Source organism: Acipenser ruthenus, chromosome 25 (genome assembly GCF_902713425.1).
Source record: "Acipenser ruthenus chromosome 25, fAciRut3.2 maternal haplotype, whole genome shotgun sequence".
NCBI lineage: Eukaryota > Metazoa > Chordata > Actinopteri > Acipenseriformes > Acipenseridae > Acipenser > Acipenser ruthenus.
This window is the reverse complement of record NC_081213.1, coordinates 9,688,736-9,714,820: the sequence shown is the minus strand read 5'-3', so window position 1 is coordinate 9,714,820 and position 26,085 is coordinate 9,688,736. Positions and strand designations below refer to the sequence as shown.

The window sequence follows — 26,085 nt, the reverse complement described above, 5'->3', positions numbered from 1 at the left end:
GAGACGCGGTAAAGTTTCCTCTGTGTTGAGTCAATCTCACTGAGAGACGCGGTAAAGTTTCCTCCGCGTTGAGTCAATCTCGCTGAGAGACGCGGTAAAGTTTCCTCTGCGTTGAGTCAATCTCGCTGAGAGACGCGGTAAAGTTGGTTTGCAGTTTGATATTAACTTGCTATTCGCAACCATATCACCAAGGCTTTTCAAATCAACTTTAACGTGAAGCTGACAACAGGTGAATCCTCTAAATAATGTGTGAGCTTCACAGCTGGTTTGAAAGGTAAATGAAGCACGCTTGCTCTTTCATCCTCGTTTACAATATGCGCATAGGAGTCACAGTTAAAGCAAAGGCTGTGAAAATATTAACAACTGGTCAGCTTCACATTAAAGTTGAGTTTAAAAAAGTCTCGGTGTGCGAGTTTACCTTTCCAAAAAAAAAAAAAAAAAAACCCGCGTGAGAATGCTGGCGCGTGGAACCCGATTGGACCGTCAATGAAGCCCTCGCGCTGTCTCGACACCTCTTATAAACACCCAGAGCGCAGTAAGCGAGGATACAGCCTGACTGCAGGGACTGGAGCGACAAGTGGCTGCGGGAAAACAACACCAATGTGTCGGAGCGGGCAGAGGATGCTGCCGCCTTGCTTACTTGTGGTGTGCTTGCTGCTTGGATTCGGCCGGGCCGCCTTGTCTTGGACCGGGGAGAACCCGCTGCTGCAGCCCGGGAATGCGACTCCCAACCTCGGTGAGGCGCCAGAAAGGAGGCTTACTGTTTTGTTTTGTTTTCTCTGTCAGTTTGTTTTTAAATGTGCTCAGTTCCACCTGCACTGCACAGTGCCTTCGTTACAAACAGCTAGACATGGTGCGTCCCTCTGCAGTGATTCTCTACCGGTTAACTTTGCTTCCTCTCGTTCCTCCTCCCGCTAGACTCCTTCCACACTCCTCGCCCAAGCGAGGACGATGACGGCGGCGAGACAGCCTCCGCCGGCCCGGCCCTTAAACCGGAGGATCCCGGATTAACCTGCTACGAGGATAGAATGACACTCAAGCTACCCGGCACTGGCGTGAAGGCGCTCCGTGTGCGAGGTGAGGGCGAGGAGGGGCCTCGGCGACTCCATACAATGCTTATATATTTATGTATATAATATACACACATACTGGTTTATGTATGATTGGAATACAGCACGAAATGGTGCGCGTCTTACAATTTAAAATGCAGTGTAGCTAGTTGACCAAAAGTAATTTTATTCTAAATACAGTAAAATATTAGCTGGATATTTGACATCTGTAATGTTTGTTGTACTTCCTTGAATCGAGTAGATATTGAAACCTGGCACATCCTGGAACATACATTTCAGATGACAGCATTCCCTCTTGTATTGTTGGAATCTGGTCTGTGTTTAATAGACCCGCCTCCGTCCTGCTACTAGATGGCAATAAATCGCATGTTTACGTTAAACTTCGGGCACGTGGTCCCGGTGTAGCGACAAAGTGTTTCCTCGTCAGAATGTGGTGCGCGTACCCGTCTAACGCCAGAAAATGATACGCTGTGATTGACTACTGCACACATCACTACAAACAAGACACCAGCTCAGCCACTATCATACAGGTTTACAGTGTTGGATAACCCAGTTACAACATGCCCCTTTCAGATGGTCGTGTGGAGCTAACATCCCTTTTAGAACTTAGTGTATCACTGGACATAAAGATTTACAGTTTATTTTTGGAGAGGTTTGGGGACCCTTGGGCTTAGCTTTGTAAACTCCTGTAGAATTTGATCCCTTTGTTCAAACAGTTCCAAATTTTAATCTGGCTCTTTTCATGTGCTAAAAGTTGAAAAAATCACTATAGAACATAAAAAAAATGAAAAGCGTTTGTGTTATGTATTTTTTCTGGATATCTCCTTCCAGTGTGGTACTGAGTAAGACTTTTCACACCTGAGGTTTTAGTCTTGATGCCCAAGGGGTTACCTTGAATTCAAGCCCTGAACCATGCCTGTGCTGTCTATACTTTGGAAGATATTGTGATTTATTTAAGGGCACAGCCCCCCAGGCTGAAATTGCCTGTGAGGGGCTGGGTTTTGACAGGTTAATGTGTACCACACCTCTCTCTTGCTGTCGCTGTCTCTCCCGTGATGGATGACATAGCACAATGTTTCTATATTTCTTTTAGTGAAGAATCACCTCCTTCCAGTGGCGAGCCTGGCCGGGTTTTGCAAGTACAGCGTGACGTTTAGTGGGGGCTACAGCTTGTTCACTACGTCATTCAAGGGCTGCAACGTGAAGATACAGGTAAGTTGCTTCAACTCCTTTTTATTGTGTTTGTGGGTTTGGAGAATTGAGACTCTGGATCCGACAGGATGCTCCTCAATCACTAGACCTTAATGAAAAAATGAATAAACTCTGTTTTAATAACTGATGTTGGACACCATGATAGAAATAGCAGGTAGACTATAAATGAGTTGGACTGGTTCTGTATTGGTGAGATTGCTTCTCAATCGTTGAGGGACCACATTCTGCTGAGTAATGAACACTGTTTAACCCATGAAGTGTCTTGCACTTTTAACTGGCTTACCTCTACTTTTGCAGCTAGAATTAAAAAAGAAGTCAGTGTAGTGTATCAGATTGCATAAATACAGCTTGTGTGTGTTCTCAGAAATGTTGTACTCGCTGGGTTAATACCTCACCATTCCAGGCTTCTTAAAGGGAGTTGCTTTGATAGCCGTATTGGCCACCCCTGGTGTTACCGTCTTGTTCCTTTTAGGAAATCAATGGGATCTCCTCCTTCGTGCTCACTGTGTTCTTCCCAAGGGCTGGGGGTGCAGGGCTGGTGATGAGGTGTCCACAGAGCACCCCCAAACCTCTCCCCAATGCAGCCTGTGGGGTCACCACTGTGACCTTTGAACTGCCAGAGGGACCCCTAGAGGAGGTCACAATCTCAGGTGAGACCCTGATTTATCAAATTCTGTTCTGCATGTCTCGTGTTCTTCCTGAATCTGAACACAAGGGCTGCAACAAGACACTAATGTCACGACCGTATAGATATGAAGGTGTGGTACGATCTGTATCAATGTGATGGTCTACTTGTAGATGCCTAATAAGATCAAACAATCATTTAGTGGCTATTACATTGAGACTGGGATAGTGGTATGATCCTAGCAGTTATGACACACCCTTCATTCAAGAAACACTAACTACAGTGTGTGAAGCTGTGGTATCTCAAACGATCCAGACTTCTCGCTTTACATTGTATAAAGAGAACATGGTCCGCTCCCATCATGCCTATGCACCTGCAGCAATGGTGAGTGATGCTGGGAGCTGTAGATTGAGTAGTGAGCTATGCTGTGGTCTTGTATCGTGATACAAACTATATACACCTATTGCAATATCATATCTTGACTCCTTTTTAATACACAGTAAGGGGGGGGGTACAGTTCCCCTAGCAGTCTCTCAACATTGACTTCTCATTTTGGAATATTTATTTTGAATTGAGTGACTTCTAGTATTTCACATTTGCATGAAGCTTGATATTGCTTCTCATATGTTGTGTTTTTCTCAGACCGGTCTGGTTTGGAGATGCTGATCAAAGACGCCCCAGATGAATGTGCTTTCTACCTGATGAAGGGAGACGGGAGGAATGTGCTCACAATCTCTTACTATGCCAAGGATGAAGGCTGTCCTCTCCAAACACAGGTACAAGGTCAAAGCATGCGCCGACTGTCCTTCAATAATCTCAACCAAGGACCAGCGGCCATTGGCATAAAACCCCTTGGTGAAGCTTAACAAGGATACATGTTTCCCTTGACTGGGATATTGACTCCAATGTTTTTTCAAGCTGTTTTCTGCAACACCCTTGAACTCCAAGGGAGGGAATTCACTTCAGGTGTTTTATAGGAGCAACCACTGAACAGCGCTCAGCCCTTATAGCTGGGGCCGTTCAGGGAGGCAATTGCACAAGATTTGATGTTGAAAGATGCTTCACTAATTCACAGAATTTCCCTTAACCCATTAAGTATCAACATGTAGTTTAAATATCTGAACACAAGTTGTATTTGTAATTTGGTACCTTGGGTGTTTATGGCTAACAATTACAGTATCAATGTTAAAGTGAAACGGGTAGATGAGTTAAATACTCAATGACAAAGTGAAGCCTGTCCTCCAAATAAGGACTGACAATTAAATGTTACAATTTACTACAGCAATTGTAGAAACTCGGACAGTTAAACTAACCTCTGTGCTTTTGCAGTGGTAAAGTCTGCAATTATAGCTTAATCTAGTCTTTGGCAAATCTGGTGCATGATCGATGTCTGTCCTAGTCCAGTCAAATGTTCCTACAACAATGATTTAATATTTGGGCAAGAAAAGCTTCTCTCCCCTGATGCTACTGTAACAGTCAAAAGCAGGCTCAAGGCGCTATTCTAACCTGTGTCTCTTCCTCCTAGAACAATACCCTGGTCTTCCATGTGACGTACAAGGACGCGGAGGGACGGCCAGGCTCTATAGAGCAGAGGTGTCTCCCATTCGAACCCCCTGCTGTCTGTGGCCCCTCCAGCATGAGTACAGATCTGCCAGAGGGGCCACTAGACCAGGTCTTCATCCTGGGTGAGTCTGCAGTGGGAGGGGCTGGTTTGCAAAGCCTCTTGCTCTTAATCATGAATGCAATAGCAGTGCACCCATTCCAGGCTTTACCAAGAGCTTGATTAGCCACTGTGTATAGGGAACAGTGTCTTAAACTCCTAGTGACACCAGGAATAGATGAAACTGCTATGCGATGGGAGTGTTATTTCCATCCCTGGTGTCCCAAAGCTTATAAGAGTTGGAATGGATTTTAGAGATGGTCTTCTAAAGGGGGTGGATGGGGGTCAGTGCTCATGTTGTAGGGAGTGCAGCAAGACTCCTATTGCATAGTAGTTACTATGAGCTTCATTAGCCACAGTGTAGGTATCCAGCTCGGGTGTCTTATTCAACTCCTAGTGAGACTAGTATTGGATCCTTGGTTATACTTGCATAAATCACAGGAGATCCATTGGCAAGTTACCCTCCCAATGGAATGAGTGCCGTAGCTTTACCCACCTCCTCCTGTCCTTGTAGATGGGAAGAACAGCCTGGTTGCTGTGAAGGTCAATGGCAGCTGTGGCTATGGGCTGGTCCAGGGGATTGGGAAGAACTACTTTATGGCTCCTTACGATGCTTGTGATGTGCTGAAACAGGTGAGGCTGTCGGTGTGAGCAAGCAGGGATCCCTTCAGACCCTGTAGTTGAACTTGGCACACCTGTGCAATTCCTGCATATTTGTCTTGCCCACAGTAACAGCTCAGCAGTGTGTAAAAGTACAGTGAGAGCATTAGAAACGGTACACAAAAAAACCAGAGCAGGGTAAAACTAACCCTTCAGTTTCCCAGTGAAAGCATGCTAAAGTGTGGTAATGGCTGATCATGCCATGCTTTCACTGAGCCTAGTCCTTGGCAATGGTAAATCATGCATTTTTTTGGGGGGGACTTGTTGTGTGTAACCCTTATTTCTCTTTGTAGAACATTGAAGGCCATGTCCACTACTCGCTGTCCGTTTCCTTCTCTGATGTAAACGAGGTGACTCGCTTGAGGCATATGAAGTGCCGTGTCTTGGCTAAGCGTGAGATCCTCCCTCCTCCCTCTCTCCCTCCCCTCCCTGCTGGTGTCTCGGTCTCCTGCAGTGAGGGGTGCATGACGGTGCTGCTGCCTGCCGGTCCCCTCGATCTGGTCAAAGTCAAGGGTGAGTCTGGGGCTGGCTTTTGACTGTCAAAGCCATGATTGTCATGTGAGCACTTTCAAATTGAGACTCGTTCTAGCTTAAGCTGCTGAGAGTCTTCATGCTTTTGTCTTGGTTTATTGTAATGCTGATTTATAAACCTATTGACTATCTGTATCTGGGGGGTGTATGGAAGCTTGCTGTGTTTCACACTAACATTTTTACACGTGTTGAGAACAGCTAGTAAAAAAAGTAGTAAACTTGTTCAGGAACTTTGGCACAAGCTATTGAGTGTCTGTATCTGGGGCTGCATGCAGTGGATGTAGATCAAGGCTTTGTTACTGATGCTATGATTTTCCTTTCAGAACTGTGGCAATGAGTGATGGATGGCCCTAACCCAGGCTTTGTTTACATCTTTTTGTAGATGACTCCAATAATTTGGTTGGGGTGCAGTCTGCACCAAGTGCCTGTGGCTACACTCTAGAGGAGAAGGATGGAAAGACCGTCTTGACGGTGTCTTACACAGCCTGCCATGTGAAGACCTTGGTAAGAGCTGGAAGCCAGGACTGGGTGCAGCAGGGCTAGTGTGTGTCGGTCCATTTGTGTTGCTGGATGTGTGTTTTTCTATAGTGCCAATGTCTCCCCTCTCCCTCCTTGTGTTCTAGAATAACTTGTATGTCCTGACGGTGCTCTTCACCCCCTACTCTGACCAGAGGGAGGTGACGGTATCATCCTGCCCTGTACCCCCAAATCCCATCCCCCAAGAAGGTGGGTTAATGAACTCCCTCCTCCCATTGCACAGCAATTTCACCTATTCCAGCTTTTGATCGGAGCTTGCTTATCCCCAGGATCTAGCTAACAAGCTTGGGTGTGTTTATTAAACTCGTAGCAAAACCCAGTGGTGTGCAGTGACAATCCACTGGGGTAGCAGAACAGCAAGTGTGTTTTTTAATGTAACATTTGTTTTGTAACCTTGTAATTCGTGTAGTGCTGTTTTGATCCAAAAGACTGCAATCTATAAACATTCTGAATACAGAAAAGAAACCAAGCTTTGAGTAAGCTAAGTAGATGGATGCATTGCGTAGCTTTTTTGAGGTTGGTGCTTTATGAATAGCTACTGTAAAGTAACTCTCCACACTACTTGTACATAGTCCGTTCTGTATTCTTGTCAGTGGCTGCGTGCATTTGTTTGATATTTTAACTAGTTATCAATGTAATGAACTGCCTCTAATCTCTTGCACACAATTCAGTTTTTCTTGCACTGCTTAGCCTTACATTTGTCCTGCCTCACTAATGATTAGACACCTGCGTAACAAGGGGCACATCTGACACTCTCATTGGTTAAAATTACTCCAGACCTTCAGACCAGGCAGAATGCCTTCAACTGTTTGTCCCTCATCTGCTCACTTGTGATTGGACTGCCACAGAATACAAATCTTTTCTTGGTTGATCATGTTGCAGGACCTTCAGCACACCTGAAGAGTATCAGATTCTGGGGGTGTGGCGGGAGTGACACACTTGAGGTTGCCCCACACCAGATGCAATGGTTGGGTGTGGATTTTTAGATTGGCAGTGGTATCACGAGAACTGGCTGGTCTGTCCAGCTAATTGCTATTGACAAAACGATGAACAAGACTGGTACATAATCATCAACATGATGTTGAAATTGAGTCTTCTCTGACGGTATTTCAACATGTGTGACAATAAGTCGCACATACCAGGCTTATCCAGTTCCTTTTGAAATGGACTCCCATAGTCTTAATCTTATTACGGTCCTTGTCACAAAGCTCTGGGTGTTTCCTCTGTCATTCTGGAGACGGCTTCACCCTGCTGGACCGCGTGCATGGAAGCTGTTCTGTTTGGTGTTGCCTGTGGTGTGGTACTTCCAGTATAGGTTTTATTAATCGCTGCAGTTTCGCTTGTTGCGTCTGTATAGCGGCCTTTACTCTTCAAAGCAGCAATCCATACAAACCCAAGCCGCTGTCTCTACACTCTGAATGGTAAATCTGCTTCCCTGTCTTGTTTCCTGCAGGCTGTCTGATCCCAGCTGAGCAGCAGCTTCCCTGTGGCCCCTCTAAGCTCTCTCCAGCGCTGTGCCGGGCTAGAGGCTGCTGCATGAACCCCAAAACCCGCCGCTGCTTCTACCCTCTAGAGAGTAAGCACCCCATTCCTCTCCTCCAATAGACTGATTTCCTCTTGCATCCATTGGTGGCATGAACCTCTGTGGGTTCATGGTCATTTTTGGCTGTTAAAAGCCTGTATTGGATTCAAAATCTCTCTCTCCTCAGTGTGCACGGCGGACGAGCAGTTTGTGTTTGCTGTTTACCGCAAGTCTTTCAATCCTGAGGTCAACCCTGCCAGTCTGGCGCTCGCTGGGGACCAGTCCTGCCTCCCAGTTCTCTGCACTCCAGACTATGCCATCTTCAAATTCCCAGTCACTGGCTGTGGGACCCGAACTTTTGTGAGTTCCTGTTCAGAAGTTTGAATGGAGCATTTCAGAATTGACCCTTTTGATGCATGAAATATCAAATGGCTGTAATTAGTTTTGGGCACATACATTTAATTGGACCAGTGACGTGATGCACTGGATTGTAACTCTGTGTGCAGGTTGTGGGGGAGACTAGAGTGTACCTGGCTGAGGTGCAGAGCTTGATCCAACGCAGACAGTGGACCTACGGGCTCATAACCAGCGACGGTCCCTTTAGGCAAGTATATAGACGGAGCCCTGACCTTATTGCAGGTATACATTGCTTTTAGATGGAGCCTCTAGTAATGGTGTGGATCACACACCGTCCTTCTCCTATACTGTGTTCAGTGCTCCACTCTCTTTCTACCCCCAGTCTCCTTGTGGAATGTCGTTATTCTAAAGGGAACGTGGCCAGCACTGGGTTCCTGGTGAAGACCCCCACAGCCCTCCGCCCTGCCCCTCACCTGGGGGTGTTTCAGGTGCAGTTACAGATTGCTAAAGGTGAGACTTGGCACCTGGAGGTGTATCTATCCATCTCCTCTCTGGTTATTATAAACCAAACACAAAGTTATCAAACACTCTTGATACTTTCTATCAATGCATGTGAAATCTCTCCTCGGATCTGAGATGCAGCTGCTCCTAACCCCATGTCTCGCTTAAGATGCTGAAAGCTGGTTCGCTCTGTCTCGTCCCCTCAGATGGGACTTTCTCCCAGTTCTACCCCTCCTCCAGCCTGCCCGTGAGTCTCCTCCTGGGGAGCAGAGTTTACCTTGAGCTGCGTCTGATCAACCCCACTGACCCCAGCCTGGTTCTGCTGGTGCACTACTGCATTGCTTACCCACGCTCCTCCAGTGCTGTGTGGGTGCTGCTGTACCAGGGGTGAGTGACCATCACACACATGTGTTCTGAATTCCTGTCGGTGCCATAAACCTTTTTTTGACCCTATACCGCGTCTGATTGAATGTCTCCGTCCCTCAGTTGTCCCAATGTCCTGGATTACGGCAGCTCTGCTTCGCTGCACGTCGACGGCCAGCCCCCCCACTCCCACTCCAAATTCAGACGACGCTTCAGTCTCCGAACATTCCAGTTCCTGAGCAGTGGGCTAGCCCTGGACGAGGAGGTGGGTGGGGTATTAATGGGGTTCTGCAGACTGACCTGGCTCTGCACGGGTCTGTATTACATCAGTAACAACGCTCAACTGCCAGTGTCTTCAGTGGAAATTCCATGACAAGCATTTAGACTAGCAGTCTTTCTGTCTTCTGCATTTTAGATCTGTCTTGTATTCCTGACACGGATTGAGAGCCTCCCAAAGCAGATGGGTCCATTCCTGGTTTTGCTATTGGTTTAATTGCACACCTGAGCTTGTTGCCTCTACACTAATCAAGCTCATAGTAAAACCTGGCATGGGTGATGCTGCTGGCAATGGGAGTTCTTTTCGGTCCCTGCTAAATTCAGTGCCATATGCTTTGACCAAGTCTCTCCTCCTCCCCTGTATCTCAGATCTCCTTCATGTGCTCCACTGAAGTCTGTTCTCCAGACCAGCGCGTCTGCAATGAGGGTTGCTTTGATGGGAGAGGTGAGTTGCACAATGGATCAAATCCTTCTAGAAAAGGACCAGCGTTGACTCAGGATTCTGTTGATTGGGTTCACACGTGTGTGAGAATTAAGGGGAACACTGTCTTGTGTCATTTGCATAGTAGCTGGTAATTGTGCAAGTACACATGCATTTACTTTATCCATAGTTCTAATATTTCAGATACATGTGTTCTGTTTGATCTGCGCTGCTGATGCATTTTGAACTGCATGGTTTTTATTGTAGTGATTTTGTACTTGCTATCTAGTGCTTCACACTATTGAACAGCAGTTCTATTGGCTTGTACTTCACTCTGGTACATTGTGTTGCTTCTGATTGTCCCAGCATGCTGTATTCTGACCCCAGCACTGTGCCTCTTGTAACTCCTCCTTCAGATACTCCCATCTCGATAGACCCCAGTATGAGACTGCGCTGTGCTGGTAATCCCTGCCCGGGGAGGGTGCTGCTGGAGGGAGCCTAGTGAAGGAGCTCAGAGCCCAGGCAGGAAACGCAGCCCTAAGACTACAGTAACCATTTCAAATAAAGAGAACAAACCCATTTCTGCTGTGTCTTCATTGTAACACTCTCTCCACCCCAGAATTTCAACACTGCAAAAATGTTCTGATCTGGCAGGCAATTCATACTTAATTACAGCAGAATTGTTTGCTGTAATTCAAATTACAATGCTGTTTCGCATGTGTGTCAATGTTGAGCTTTATTTATTTCTTGGCAGACGCCCTTATCCAGGGCAACTTCCAATCGTAAGGGATTTCAACGCAAGGGATTTTTTTTTTTTGTAATCTTAAATCTCGGTGGTCTGCAGTGAATCCCTATGCAAGACAGTCATACAACTATTCCCCTCATAATTGGTGAAATGAGACTGTGCTCCTTAACTGCTTTTTTGAAGGTGGTTTCCTTTTGACATGCTTCACTATCTAATTCTGTTTTGGCCCTTGTTAGATTGGAGGTAGCTGGTTTGGCAGCAGCCAATACTTTTGTGAATGGGTCCACTGTAGCTGATTTTGCAAAGCTTAAACAATTGGTGTTAAATATCCCAGAACAAACCTAACGGTTGAGTTTGGTTCTGCATGTTGACCTTGCCATAAGGATGGGCTATGGCACCTACTTTAACAATAAAAAAGGGGGTATTGCAATGTTCATAACACTGGAGTTGTGTGGTGGATCAATCTAACTTTTCCTTGACCATCTTCTATTTGGAATAAACTCTGCTGCATATAAACACATGTTATGAATCTGCATTTCTAAACCATGTTGATGCTTAACTTGTAATGACCATTCTCCACTATTTGTGATGTTCAGACTTTCCTGCAGAATACTTTGCACTGTGTGTGTCTGGGAACATCTCTATTTCAACTAGTCACAACATGTAATGGGCTCTGTGTATAAACTACTTTTTTTTTTTTTTTTTTTTTTCTTTTGGTAAGATGTTAACTGAAGCACTGGTTCTGAGCACCACTGGATACCCATGTCCACCCTTAATCAGTCCTGCATAGTTTACAGAAAGTGTCTTTTTTCAGCATTGCTTTAGATTGTGGAGTGTTTATTGCCTGTGCAGCCATCGTAGATGGTCAAGTGTGTGAGCTTGCCTCGTGTGCTGAATGCATGCCTGCCACAGCACTCACCTGGGTCCTAAACCCTGCTAGGTACAGACAGGGATTGCAGTAACACAGACCTACATTAAAGGGGTTTAACAGTATAGTTTTGAGCAAAATATGGAATCCCCTTGTGGAAGGGTGAGGGTATTCACTGACACGGGAGACAGAAGATTTTATTTGGAAACACTGCACAGGTGCCCAGATTTATAGATTTTTCTTATTAATTGTTTTATTTACTTTAGCCCGCAGAGGGCGCTGTTGTCTGTGGTCTGGATACTGCCGACAGTAAACCAGGACCACGGGGTTACCAACACAGGTATCCAACTCCGTGCACCTTCAAGTGCTCAAAAGTAATAATGAAAACAGAAGGCGAAAGAAAAAGGGAAAATAAAACACAGTAATAAAACTACAAACAAAAGTGCTGCTTATGCAGTGCCCCCACTGCCGCTAAGCCGGTCAGCACGGGTCTCCGTCCTACACTCCGCTGTGCTTATACACTGGGGTTGGCCAGGGTTCCCCTTGTATCTATACACGTCCCCTCGGGTAGGTAATTGTTTCTTTTATTTTGTAAATTATTTTTACAGAAGGCTGTCCCCTCAGTCGGGCTCGCCTGCTCCTTATTTCACGCTGGCCTCTTCTGCCAGCGACACTGTACTTTCCCCAACCCGGCCACCCGAGCGCATAACCAAGCCAGTTCTTATGGGCCGAGCAGTCTCCCAAGGCCCGCCACTCAGAGAGAGGGAAAGCGCACACACACACTCTTCCCCACCTCTCCGTGTCACGAGATCCCACGAGACTGCTGCCCTCTACCTGCAGTAATACGGATGTGCCAGACAGTCAGTCCAGATCTCCCCTGTTACACCCCTACATGAGCTTCAGGACTGCTGCGTGTCACTGCCTTCTACCTCCAGAGCCAGCTGTGTAGATCCACCCTCGTACATCCTGCACTCTGCTGACCTCATCAGCATGCTACCAGATTTTCCACTGAAGCACTATTGCATTACCAGTATGTTATTGTAGATGTACATTGTTGTAATCCTAACTTGTTGCATCTTATTTCATATTGTACTCAAAACAAACAAATGTTTTAGTCCTCAATCAGTTATGGTATCAATCACGGTACTATTTCAAATTGATTTCAAATGTTCTGTATTTTAAAATAGATGTTTTTAATAATTACAGTTGCAATAAAATGAGCTGGGAAAGAACAGATCTAACACACAGCTGCAGTGCAAAACACAATACTGTGCTGCGTGGAAGCAGTTTAAAGGAAGAGGCGCACACCCCCGGATTGGATTCATATGGAATTGTGTTCATTTTCTTTCACAAGCACAGCAGCTGCAGAGTTGTATAGAATGCACACACAGGTAATGCATGGTTATTTAAAGTATAGGAAACACAGCCTCATTCTCTTATTTTAAAGGACAGATAGTATAATGGAGTGCTTAAGTTGATTAGTTTAAGGATATTGTATTCCTGCTGATTGCTATAAGTAGTACATTTTGCTTTGAACAGCTTCTCATAGGAATGTGTATTTTAGGTGAGTTAATATCACTGATCACTTACAAATATCAGAATTTTGAATACAGATGTAAACAAACAAAAAAGTGGAAGTCACTGGAAGAACATTTCGATAAAAAAAACACCTTGGAAAATACACAGGTGTTTAAAGAACCGTTCCATCTTCCATTTTTCTTTTTGTATTTTCCTTTGCTTTCTCTTCTTTCTGTATTTGCCTTCATGTTTATTTGCTTTATTTCACCCTTTGTCTTGTTCTTATAGTTCTTCATTTTCACTGGTTTTATTTCACCTTTTATTTATTTTTCTCCACTTTATCCCATCTTTCTATTTAGTTGTTCTTTATTTCCATTGCTGTCTCACCATCTTCTTATTTGGCCTTTGTTTGATGTCCCTTTTCCATTGGTTTGTCTCACTATACTTGTTTTGTCTTGTTCTTCATGCAGTTGTAATTGCCTTTCTTGTTTTTGTTTGCCGCCCTCCCTAGATGCAGAAGCACCAGCAGCATCTTTTTCTCCTCCGTCTGGTTTTTCTTGGAAATGTTTTTAAACCATCCAAACCCCCTTCCCTTCTCACTGGCCAGCTGTTCCTTCAAAGGCTCCACGGTGCTGACTTTCTCCTCCTCATCTCTTTCACAGAGGCTTCCCATCCCTTTGGGATCCTCTGGGTCTTGCTGTCCCACCTCCTGGTCTCTCCCCTGCCCCTCTCCCCCCTGCAGAGCGGTGCTGTGATCTTCTTCCTCCGGGATGTTGTGGAGAGGTCTCCAGGCTTTGCAGAACCAGGTTCTCCTCATTGAGTGGGGCAGCTCTTATTTCCCTCCTCTGCACAATCCGTTGCTGCCGCTGGCATGCTGCGTCTGGTTTTCATGGGGGTCTCTTCTGATGGTTGGGGGTGCCCCCTCCTGTGCTCCTACGCATGCAGAGGCCGCTGTCCTCACTGCCAACGCGCTGAGGCACTTTGCAGTCCACATTAAATTGAGGCAGATGTTTCATTCCCTCGCCCAGCTCTTTGTCAGGGCCCTGAGATGTCACGCTGGGGCTCAGGGACTTCTGGTCAGGTTCACCTTTCAATTGCTCTTTCGGAAGCTCCCTGGTGGCTTTTTGGATAATCTCATCGATGAATTTGACAGCCCACAGCAGTGTTGAAACTTCATCAACTCTGTTCATCATTTTCTTTTCATTCTTCTAACTGTTAAAACAATGGGGGGAAAAATAGCAAAACATTCACTTCAAAGGGAAAGGGACTCTTATTTTATTACACAAGTTATGGCAGTGGCCAATCATGGCCCTGGAGGGCTGTTCCACTCCTGGTCTTTGTTCCAACCCGGTTCTATGGTTTAACTTAACCAATGAAACCTCCAGCCAGACCCTGAAGTAGTTCATTGTCTCATTAACCCTGGAGTGGAATGGCCCTCCAGGACCGTGATTGGACACCCCTGCCTAGCATTAAATCTACATGGAAGTTTAACAGAACTGCCTACAGCACTGGCCAAAAGTTTAGCATCACCTACAATTTTAGGATTGAGACATAATTAAAAAAAAACCTACATGAACATAATTTAGATCTTTTATTTAACATGCCAAACAGAAGTAGAAATTGGGATTTATTTATTTATTTACTCTTTAACCAGGGAAAAACCCAGTGAGAGTGAGGCCTCTTTTACAAGAGTGTCCTGGCAAGATGAGCAGAAACAGACAGCAGTGATTTCACATCCCTAAAACAGCATCACTCTAAAAGACAATCTCATCATACATTCAGCCTGGGATCAGAAACACTTCATTCTTGGAATAAATCTGAAAATAAATGGAATCTTAGTCATTATTCTTCAATAAGAATAGGGAAAGCTTGGAAAGTGAACACCAGGATGCACCAATTAGGAATTATTTAGGATTAATAGGGAAACATTTTTTTTAAACAATATCCAAAAGAGCTCTTTTTGATCTTATAAATAATCCCATGTTTTCTATCAGTGTTCCTGTATAGTTCTAAAGTAATGACCTCATAAATAATCACAACTGGAAAGAATATCCTTCATGTCCAAGTGACACACAGAATAGCATTGATGTCACTGTGCTGTGACGATGTCATTCTATTCTGAGGATGTCTTTGCATTGCGAGGATCTTATTTAAATGCAGTTACAGTATTCCGGTATAGAGACATTTTAATAATCAGCTATTTTGTCTGACATTTATCTGATGTTTGCACATCAAGAATAGTCTCTGAATTTGACTTTTTCAGAACATCCTGGTATAAAAGTATTTCAGAATTGATATTCAAAGAATTGAAATTCTTAAGAACCAAATTATTTTCCAAATAATGCTACAGCAATTGTCACTGGATTCCTCTTATCACAATAAGCCAAATTGACATCATTGCTTGCTATACCCACAAACTATATTTAAATTACTGTACCCCGCCTTCTGATTGGTCCTGTCCTTTTGACTGTAAATGAGGTCACAGTTCTGTCACATAAAACATCTCTTTTGCTGTGCACTTGATAGGGAAGGTCCATTAATAGAAATGTCAGTCTGTACTTTTTGACATTCTGAAAGGCTGTTACTGCATTAGTGAGGTAACTGCTTACAGTGGGGGAAAAACACACACAGTACATTGCGCCTCGTCTTACCATAGCAACAACCAGCAACGTCATTTTTGTTTTTGAGCTAAGACTCCCTGCCCTGTCCTCTAGTATGCGCTACAATTAAAGTTTCGCATTTTCCCTTCAGATATGTCATCTCAAATGTAATGCTCTACTGCCAAATGAAATGACCTGTTCTTATTAGCAATTTCAATTTCCCTTCAGATCTGTTTCTTACCACTGATGCGAGGCAAAACGAAGCAATTTCAATCCTCACTCATACAACTGCAATACAGCCGCGCTTTAGAAGGGGCGGGAGGATGTGGGTCGCTCCTCCAATTAAAACCCGTGCTCAGATCACCCGATCACAGACAGACAGGAGTTAAGGGCTGATTACACTGGCAGCGGAAAGCGGAAAGCGGTAAACCGTGCGGGTTTCCATGTTACACTGGCGGCGGGAAACCACGCGGTGTATGTACATTTATTATCACGTGTTAATGGTGAGAAAAAATGAATATCGTGAATTGTTTTTAACTCACGTCTGAACCAAACAATGTTATTCAACACCATATAAAGATAGTGTGCATTGCATGACTGAATTGTTTACCTGCCATGGCTAAAATCCCCCCCCCAAAAAAATGTGTTTTTTTTCACTTAAATAAAATAAAACAAAACTGAAAGCAGAGAAGGAAAAAAACCCGCGTGAGAATGCTGGCGCGTGGAACCCGATTGGAGCGTCAATGAAGCCCTCGCGCGGTCTCGACACCTCTTATAAACACCCAGAGCGCAGTAAGCGAGGATACAGCCTGACTGCAGGGACTGGAGCGACAAGTGGCTGCGGGAAAACAACACCAATGTGTCGGAGCGGGCAGAGGATGCTGCCGCCTTGCTTACTTGTGGCGGGCTTGCTGCTTGGATTCGGCCGGGCCGCCTTGTCTTGGACCGGGGAGACCCCGCTGCTGCAGCCCGGGAATGCGACTCCCAACCTCGGTGAGGCGCCAGAAAGGAGGCTTACTGTTTTGTTTTGTTTTCTCTGTCAGTTTGTTTTTAAATGTGCTCAGTTCCACCTGCATTGCACAGTGCCTTCGTTACAAACAGATAGACATGGTGCGTCCCTCTGCAGTGATTCTCTACCGGTTAACTTTGCTTCCTCTCGTTCCTCCTCCCGCTAGACTCCTTCCACACTCCTCGCCCAAGCGAGGACGATGACGGCGGCGAGACAGCCTCCGCCGGCCCGGCCCTTAAACCGGAGGATCCCGGATTAACCTGCTACGAGGATAGAATGACACTCAAGTTACCCGGCACTGGCGTGAAGGCGCTCCGTGTGCGAGGTGAGGGCGAGGAGGGGCCTCGGCGACTCCATACAATGCTTATATATTTATGTATATAATATACATACATACTGGTTTATGTATGATTGGAGTACAGCACGAAATGGTGCGAGTCTTACAATTTAAAATGCAGTGTAGCTAGTTGACCAAAAGTAATTTTATTCTAAATACAGTAAAATATTAGCTGGATATTTGACATCTGTAATGTTTGTTGTACTTCCTTGAATCGAGTAGATATTGAAACCTGGCACATCCTGGAACATACATTTCAGATGACAGCATTCCCACTTGTATTGTTGGAATCTGGTCTGTGTTTAATAGACCCGCCTCCGTCCTGCTACTAGATGGCAATAAATCGCATGTTTACGTTAAACTTCGGGCACGTGGTCCCGGTGTAGCGACAAAGTGTTTCCTCGTCAGAATGTGGTGCGCGTACCCGTCTAACGCCAGAAAATGATACGCTGTGATTGACTACTGCACACATCACTACAAACAAGACACTAGCTCAGCCACTATCATACAGGTTTACAGTGTTAGATAACCCAGTTACAACATGCCCCTTTCAGATGGTCGTGTGGAGCTAACATCCCTTTTAGAACTTAGTGTATCACTGGACATAAAGATTTAGACAATGTTTATTTTTGGAGAGGTTTGGGGACCCTTGGGCTTGGCTTTGTAGAAACTCCTGTAGAATTTGATCCCTTTGTTCAAACAGTTCCCCAGTATAGTAGACATGTTGGTGAAGCACTGGAAAAAAATCTGGCTCTTTTCATGTGCTAAAAGTTGAAAAAATCACTATAGAACATAAAAAAAATGAAAAGCGTTTGTTTTCTGTATTTTCTGGATATCTCCTTCCAGTGTGGTACTGAGTAAGACTTTTCACACCTGAGGTTTTAGTCTTGATGCCCAAGGGGTTACCTTGAATTCAAGCCCTGAACCATGCCTGTGATGTCTATACTTTGGAAGATATTGTGATTTATTTAAGGGCACAGCCCCCCAGGCTGAAATTGCCTGTGAGGGGCTGGGTTTTGACAGGTTAATGTGTACCACACCTCTCTTGCTGTCGCTGTCTCTCCCGTAATGGATGACATCGCACAATGTTTCTATATTTCTTTTAGTGAAGAATCACCTCCTTCCAGTGGCGAGCCTGGCTGGGTTTTGCAAGTACAGCGTGACGTTTAGTGGGGGCTACAGCTTGTTCACTACGTCATTCAAGGGCTGCAACGTGAAGATACAGGTAAGTTGCTTCAACTCCTTTTTATTGTGTTTGTGTGGGGAGAGACTCTGGATCCGACGGGATGCTCCTCAATTGCTAGACATGAATGAAAAAGCTGTTTTAATAACTGATGTTGGGCACCATGGTAGGAATAGCAGGTCAACTATAAATGAGTTGGACTGGTTCTGTATTGGTGAGATTGATTCTCAATCATTAAGGGACCACATTCTGCCGAGTAATAAACACTGTTTAACCCATGAAGTGTCTTGCACATTTAACTGGCTTACTGCCACTTTTGCAGCTAGAATTAGTCAGTGTAGTGTATCGGATTGCATAAATACAGCTTGTGTTTGTTCTCAGAAATGTTGTACTTGCTAGGTTAATACCTCACCATTCCAGGCTTCTTAAAGGGAGTTGCTTTGATAGCAGTATTGGCCACCCCTGGTGTTACTGTCTTGTTCCTTTTAGGAAATCAACGGGATCTCCTCCTTCGTGCTCACTGTGTTCTTCCCAAGGGCTGGGGGTGCAGGGCTGGTGATGAGGTGTCCACAGAGCACCCCCAAACCTCTCCCCAATGCAGCCTGTGGGGTCACCACTGTGACCTTTGAACTGCCAGAGGGACCCCTAGAGGAGGTCACAATCTCGGGTGAGACCCTGATTTGTTAAATTCTGTTCTGCATGTCTCGTGTTCTTCCTGAATCTGAACACAAGGGCTGCAACAAGACACTAATGTCACGACCGTATAGATATGAAGGTGTGGTACGATCTGTATCAATGTGATGGTCTACTTGTAGATGCCTAATGAGAGCAAACAATCATTTAGTGGCTATTACATTGAGACTGGGATAGTGGTATGATCCTAGCAGTTATGACACACCCTTCATTCAAGAAACACTAACTACGGTGTGTGAAGCTGTGGTATCTCAAACGATCCGGACTTCTCACTTTACCTTGTGTAAAGAGAACATGGTCCGCTCCCATCATGCCTATGCACCTGCAGCAATGGTGAGTGATGCTGGGAGCTGTAGATTGAGTAGTGAGCTATGCTGTGGTCTTGTATCATGATGCAAACTATATACACCTATTGCAATATCATATCTTGACTCCTTTTTAATACACAGTAAGGGGGGGGGTACAGTTCCCCTAGCAGTCTCTCAACATTGACTTCTCATTTTGGAATATTTGTTTTGATTTGAGTGACTTCTAGTATTTCACATTTGCATGAAGCTTGATATTGCTTCTCATATGTTGTGTTTTTCTCAGACCGGTCTGGTTTGGAGATGCTGATCAAAGACGCCCCAGATGAATGTGCTTTCTACCTGATGAAGGGAGACGGGAGGAATGTGCTCACAATCTCTTACTATGCCAAGGATGAAGGCTGTCCTCTCCAAACACAGGTACAAGGTCAAAGGATGCGCTTACTGTGTCCTTCAATAATCTCAACCAAGGACCAGCGGCCATTGGCATAAAACCCCTTGGTGAAGCTTAACAAGGATACATGTTTCCCTTGACTGGGATATTGACTCCAATGTTTTTTCAAGCTGTTTTCTGCAACACCCTTGAACTCCAAGGGAGGGAATTCACTTCAGGTGTTTTTATAGGAGCAACCACTGAACAGCGCTCAGCCCTGCAGCCCTTATAGCTGGGGCCGTTCAGGAAGGCAATTGCACAAGATTTGATGTTGAAAGATGCTTCGCTAATTCACAGAATTTCCCTTAACCCATTAAGTATCAACATGTAGTTTAAATATCTGAACACAAGTTGTATTTGTAATTTGGTACCTTGGGTGTTTATGGCTAACAATTACAGTATCAATGTTAAAGTGAAACGGGTAGATGAGTTAAATACTCAATGACAAAGTGAAGCCTGTCCTCCAAATAAGGACTGACAATTAAATGTTACAATTTACTACAGCAATTGTAGAAACTCGGACAGTTAAACTAACCTCTGTGCTTTTGCAGTGGTAAAGTCTGCAATTATAGCTTAATCTAGTCTTTGGCAAATCTGGTGCATGATCGATGTCTGTCCTAGTCCAGTCAAATGTTCCTACAACACTGATTTAATATTTGGGCAAGAAAAGCTTCTCTCCCCTGATGCTACTGTAACAGTCAAAAGCAGGCTCAAGGCGCTATTCTAACCTGCGTCTCTTCCTCCTAGAACAATACCCTGGTCTTCCATGTGACGTACAAGGACGCGGAGGGACGGCCAGGCTCTATAGAGCAGAGGTGTCTCCCATTCGAACCCCCTGCTGTCTGTGGCCCCTCCAGCATGAGTACAGATCTGCCAGAGGGGCCACTAGACCAGGTCTTCATCCTGGGTGAGTCTGCAGTGGGAGGGGCTGGTTTGCAAAGCCTCTTGCTCTTAATCATGAATGCAATAGCAGTGCACCCATTCCAGGCTTTACCAAGAGCTTGATTCGCCACTGTGTATAGGGAACAATGTCTTAAACTCCTAGTGACACCAGGAATAGATGAAACTGCTGTGCGATGGGAGTGTTATTTCCATCCCTGGTGTCCAAGCTTATAAGAGTTGGAATGGATTTTAGAGATGGTCAGCACACCTTCTAAAGGGGGTGGATGGGGGTCAGTGCTCATGTTGTAGGGAGTGCAGCAAGACTCCTATTGCATAGTAGTTACTATGAGCTTCATTAGCCACAGTGTAGGTATCCAGCTCGGGTGTCTTATTCAACTCCTAGTGAGACTAGTATTGGATCCTTGGTTATACTTGCATAAATCGCAGGAGATCCATTGGCAAGTTACCCTCCCAATGGAACGAGTGCCGTAGCTTTACCCACCTCCTCCTGTCCTTGTAGATGGGAAGAACAGCCTGGTTGCTGTGAAGGCCAATGGCAGCTGTGGCTATGGGCTGGTCCAGGGGATTGGGAAGAACTACTTTATGGCTCCTTACGATGCTTGTGATGTGCTGAAACAGGTGAGGCTGTCGGTGTGAGCAAGCAGGGATCCCTTCAGACCCTGTAGTTGAACTTGGCACACCTGTGCAATTCCTGCATATTTGTCTTGCCCACAGTAACAGCTCAGCAGTGTGTAAAAGTACAGTGAGAGCATTTGGGAAGCATTAGAAACGGTACACAAAAAAACCAGAGCAGGGTAAAACTAACCCTTCAGTTTCCCAGTGAAAGCATGCTAAAGCGTGGTAATGTCTGATCATGCCATGCTTTCACTGAGCCTAGTCCTTGGCAATGGTAAATCATGCATTTTTTTGGGGGGGACTTGTTGTGTGTAACCCTTATTTCTCTTTGTAGAACATTGAAGGCCATGTCCACTACTCGCTGTCCGTTTCCTTCTCTGATGTAAACGAGGTGACTCGCTTGAGGCATATGAAGTGCCGTGTCTTGGCTAAGCGTGAGATCCTCCCTCCTCCCTCTCTCCCTCCCCTCCCTGCTGGTGTCTCGGTCTCCTGCAGTGAGGGGTGCATGACGGTGCTGCTGCCTGCCGGTCCCCTCGATCTGGTCAAAGTCAAGGGTGAGTCTGGGGCTGGCTTTTGACTGTCAAAGCCATGATTGTCATGTGAGCACTTTCAAATTGAGACTCGTTCTAGCTTAAGCTGCTGAGAGTCTTCATGCTTTTGTCTTGGTTTATTGTAATGCTGATTTTATAAACCTATTGACTATCTGTATCTGGGGGGTGTATGGAAGCTTGCTGTGTTTCACACTAACATTTTTACACGTCGAACAGCTGGTCCAATAAACTTGTTCAGGAACTTTGGCACAAGCTATTGAGTGTCTGTATCTGGGGCTGCATGGAGGCAGTCTGTGCTGCATGCAGTGGATGTAGATCAAGGCTTTGTTACTGATGCTATGATTTTACATTCAGCACTGTGGCAATGGGTGATGGATGGCCCTAACCCAGGCTTTGTTTACATCTTTTTGTAGATGACTCCAATAATTTGGTTGGGGTGCAGTCTGCACCAAGTGCGTGTGGCTACACTCTAGAGGAGAAGGCTGGAAAGACCGTCTTGACAGTGTCTTACACAGCCTGCCATGTCCAGACCTTGGTAAGAGCTGGAAGCCAGGACTGGGTGCAGCAGGGCTAGTGTGTGTCGGTCCATTTGTGTTGCTGGATGTGTGTTTTTCTATAGTGCCAATGTCTCCCCTCTCCCTCCTTGTGTTCTAGAATAACTTGTATGTCCTGACGGTGCTCTTCACCCCCTACTCCTCTGACCAGAGGGAGGTGACGGTATCATCCTGCCCTGTACCCCCAAATCCCATCCCCCAAGAAGGTGGGTTAATGAACTCCCTCCTCCCATTGCACAGCAATTTCACCTATTCCAGCTTTTGATCAGAGCTTGCTTATCCCCAGGATATAGCTAACAAGCTTGGGTGTGTTTATTAAACTCGTAGCAAAACCCAGTGGTGTGCAGTGACAATCCACTGGGGTAGCAGAACAGCAAGTGTGTTTTTTTAATGTAACATTTGTTTTGTAACCTTGTAATTCGTGTAGTGCTGTTTTGATCCAAAAGACTGCAATCTATAAACATTCTGAATACAGAAAAGAAACCAAGCTTTGAGTAAGCTAAATAGATGGATGCATTGTGTAGCTTTTTTGAGGTTGGGGCTTTATGAATAGCTACTGTAAAGTAACTCTCCACACTACTTGTACACAGTCCGTTCGGTATTCTTGTCAGTGGCTGTGTGCATTTGTTTGATATTTTAACTAGTTATCAATGCAATGAACTGCCTCTAATCTCTTGCACACAATTCAGTTTTTCTTGCACTGCTTGGCCTTACATTTGTCCTGCCTCACTAATGATTAGACACCTGCGTAACAAGGGGCACATCTGACACTCTCGTTGGTTAAAATGACTCCAGACCTTCAGACCAGGCAGAATGCCTTCAATTGTTTGTCCCTCATCTGCTCACTTGTGATTGGACTGCCACAGAATACAAATCTTTTCTTGGTTGATCATGTTGCAGGACCTTCAGCACACCTGAAGAGTATCAGATTCTGGGGGTGTGGGGGGAGTGACACACTTGAGGTTGCCCCACACCAGATGCAATGGTTGGGTGTGGATTTTTAGATTGGCAGTGGTATCAACAACTGGCTGGTCTGTCCAGCTAATTGCTATTGACAAAACGATGAACAAGACTGGTACCTAATCATCAACATGATGTTGAAATTGAGTCTTCTCTGACGGTATTTCAACATGTGTGACAATAAGTCGCACATACCAGGCTTATCCAGTTCCTTTTGAAATGGACTCCCATAGTCTTAATCTTATTACGGTCCTTGTCACAAAGCTCTGGGTGTTTCCTCTGTCATTCTGGAGACGGCTTCACCCTGCTGGACCGCGTGCATGGAAGCTGTTCTGTTTGGTGTTGCCTGTGGTGTGGTACTTCCAGTATCGGTTTTATTAATCGCTGCAGTTTTGCTTGTTGCGTCTGTATAGCGGCCTTTACTCTTCAAAGCAGCAATCCATACAAACCCAAGCCGCTGTCTCTACACTCTGAATGGTAAATCTGCTTCCCTGTCTTGTTCCCTGCAGGCTGTCTGATCCCAGCTGAGCAGCAGCTTCCCTGTGGCCCCTCTAAGCTCTCTCCAGCGCTGTGCCGGGCTAGAGGCTGCTGCATGAACCCCAAAACCCGCCGCTGCTTCTACCCTCTAGAGAGTAAGCACCCCATTCCTCTCTTCCAATAGACTGATTTCCTCTTGCATCCATTGGTGGCGTGAACCTCTGTGGGTTCATGGTCATTTTTGGCTGTTAAAAGCCTGTATTGGATTCAAAATCTCTCTCTCCTCAGTGTGCACGGCAGACGAGCAGTTTGTGTTTGCTGTTTACCGCAAGTCTTTCAATCCGGAGGTCAACCCTGCCAGTCTGGCGCTCGCTGGGGACCAGTCCTGCCTCCCAGTTCTCTGCACTCCAGACTATGCCATCTTCAAATTCCCAGTCACTGGCTGTGGGACCCGAACTTTTGTGAGTTCCTGTTCAGAAGTTTGAATGGAGCATTTCAGAATTGACCCTTTTGATGCATGAAATATCAAATGGCTGTAATTAGTTTTGGGCACATACATTTAATTGGACCAGTGACGTGATGCACTGGATTGTAACTCTGTGTGCAGGTTGTGGGGGAGACTAGAGTGTACCTGGCTGAGGTGCAGAGCTTGATCCAACGCAGACAGTGGACCTACGGGCTCATAACCAGCGACAGTCCCTTTAGGCAAGTATATAGACGGAGCCCTGCCCTTATTGCAGGTATACATTATTAGAGGCTCCATCTAAAAGCAATGGTGTGGATCACACACCGTCCTTCTCCTATACTGTGTTCAGTGCTCCACTCTCTTTCTACCCCCAGTCTCCTTGTGGAATGTCGTTATTCTAAAGGGAACGTGGCCAGCACTGGGTTCCTGGTGAAGACCCCCACAGCCCTCCGCCCTGCCCCTCACCTGGGGGTGTTTCAGGTGCAGTTACAGATTGCTAAAGGTGAGACATGGCACCTGGAGGTGTATCTCTCCATCTCCTCTCTGGTTATTATAAACCAAACACAAAGTTGTCAAACACTCTTGATACTTTCTATCAATGCATGTGAAATCTCTCCTCGGATCTGAGATGCAGCTGCTCCTAACCCCATGTCTCGCTTAATAAGATGCTGAAAGCTGGTTCGCTCTGTCTCGTCTCCTCAGATGGGACTTTCTCCCAGTTCTACCCCTCCTCCAGCCTGCCCGTGAGTCTCCTCCTGGGGAGCAGAGTTTACCTTGAGCTGCGTCTGATCAACCCCACTGACCCCAGCCTGGTTCTGCTGGTGCACTACTGCATTGCTTACCCACGCTCCTCCAGTGCTGTGTGGGTGCTGCTGTACCAGGGGTGAGTGACCATCACACACATGTGTTCTGAATTCCTGTCGGTGCCATAAACCTTTTTTTGACCCTATACCGCTTCTGATTGAATGTCTCCGTCCCTCAGTTGTCCCAATGTCCTGGATTACGGCAGCTCTGCTTCGCTGCACGTCGACGGCCAGCCCCCCCACTCCCACTCCAAATTCAGACGACGCTTCAGTCTCCGGACATTCCAGTTCCTGAGCAGTGGGCTAGCCCTGGACGAGGAGGTGGGTGGGGTATTAATGGGGTTCTGCAGACTGACCTGGCTCTGCACGGGTCTGTATTGCATCAGTAACAACGCTCAACTGCCAGTGTCTTCAGTGGAAATTCCATGACCAGCATTTAGACTAGCAGTCTTTCTGTCTTCTGCATTTTAGATCTGTATTGTATTCCTGACACGGATTGAGAGCCTCCCAAAGCAGATGGGTCCATTCCTGGTTTTGCTATTGGTTTAATTGCACACCTGAGCTTGTTGCCTCTACACTAATCAAGCTCATAGTAAAACCTGGCATGGGTGATGCTGCTGGCAATGGGAGTTCTTTTCGGTCCCGGCTAAATTCAGTGCCATATGCTTTGACCAAGTCTCTCCTCCTCCCCTGTATCTCAGATCTCCTTCATGTGCTCCACTGAAGTCTGTTCTCCAGACCAGCGCGTCTGCAATGAGGGTTGCTTTGATGGGAGAGGTGAGTTGCACAATGGATCAAATCCTTCTAGAAGAGGACCAGCGTTGACTCGGGATTCTGTTGATTGGGTTCACACGTGTGTGAGAATTAAGGGGAACACTGTCTTGTGTCATTTGCATAGTAGCTGGTAATTGTGCAAGTACACATGCATTTACTTTATCCATAGTTCTAATATTTAAGATACATGTGTTCTGTTTGATCTGCGCTGCTGCTGCATTTTGAACTGCATGGTTTTTATTGTAGTGATTTTGTACTTGCTATCTAGTGCTTCACACTATTGAACAGCAGTTCTATTGGCTTGTACTTCACTCTGGTACATTGTGTTGCTTCTGATTGTCCCAGCATGCTGTATTCTGACCCCAGCACTGTGCCTCTTGTAACTCCTCCTTCAGATACTCCCATCTCGATAGACCCCAGTATGAGACTGCGCTGTGCTGGTAATCCCTGCCCGGGGAGTGTGCTGCTGGAGGGAGGCTAGTGAAGGAGCTCGGAGCCCAGGCAGGAAACGCAGCCCTAAGACTACAGTAACCATTTCAAATAAAGAGAACAAACC

At 45.7% G+C, this 26,085-nt stretch overlaps 2 protein-coding genes across 2 annotated transcripts; both read left to right on the top strand.

Moving 5' to 3' along the window:
- The first annotated feature begins 455 nt into the window (after positions 1-455).
- On the top strand, positions 456-26,085 carry LOC117413616 (uncharacterized). The gene is made up of 18 exons (XM_059000502.1): positions 456-736; positions 919-1,077; positions 2,164-2,282; positions 2,755-2,932; positions 3,550-3,683; positions 4,433-4,592; positions 5,082-5,200; positions 5,521-5,740; positions 6,141-6,262; positions 22,150-22,255; positions 23,519-23,641; positions 23,775-23,947; positions 24,094-24,226; positions 24,302-24,454; positions 24,655-24,835; positions 24,935-25,076; positions 25,457-25,532; positions 25,925-26,085. Exons 1-18 carry the CDS (start codon positions 487-489, stop codon positions 26,008-26,010), a joined length of 2,634 nt encoding a protein of 877 aa, XP_058856485.1. The 5' UTR covers positions 456-486; the 3' UTR covers positions 26,011-26,085.
- LOC131701530 (zona pellucida sperm-binding protein 4-like) lies at positions 7,723-8,488 on the top strand. The gene is made up of 3 exons (XM_059000085.1): positions 7,723-7,871; positions 8,005-8,177; positions 8,324-8,488. Exons 1-3 carry the CDS (start codon positions 7,832-7,834, stop codon positions 8,471-8,473), a joined length of 363 nt encoding a protein of 120 aa, XP_058856068.1. The 5' UTR covers positions 7,723-7,831; the 3' UTR covers positions 8,474-8,488.

Coding starts and splice junctions, on each gene's coding strand:
- LOC117413616 (XM_059000502.1), top strand. CDS start 487: ATGAAGCCCTCGCGCTGTCTCGACACCTCTTATAAACACCCAGAGCGC. Junction 4,593..5,081: donor AGACCAGGTCTTCATCCTGG/GTGAGTCTGCAG, acceptor CTGTCCTTGTAG/ATGGGAAGAACAGCCTGGTT. Junction 6,263..22,149: donor CCTGCCATGTGAAGACCTTG/GTAAGAGCTGGA, acceptor CTTGTGTTCTAG/AATAACTTGTATGTCCTGAC.
- LOC131701530 (XM_059000085.1), top strand. CDS start 7,832: ATGAACCCCAAAACCCGCCGCTGCTTCTACCCTCTAGAGA. Junction 7,872..8,004: donor CTGCTTCTACCCTCTAGAGA/GTAAGCACCCCA, acceptor CTCTCTCCTCAG/TGTGCACGGCGGACGAGCAG. Junction 8,178..8,323: donor GCTGTGGGACCCGAACTTTT/GTGAGTTCCTGT, acceptor CTCTGTGTGCAG/GTTGTGGGGGAGACTAGAGT.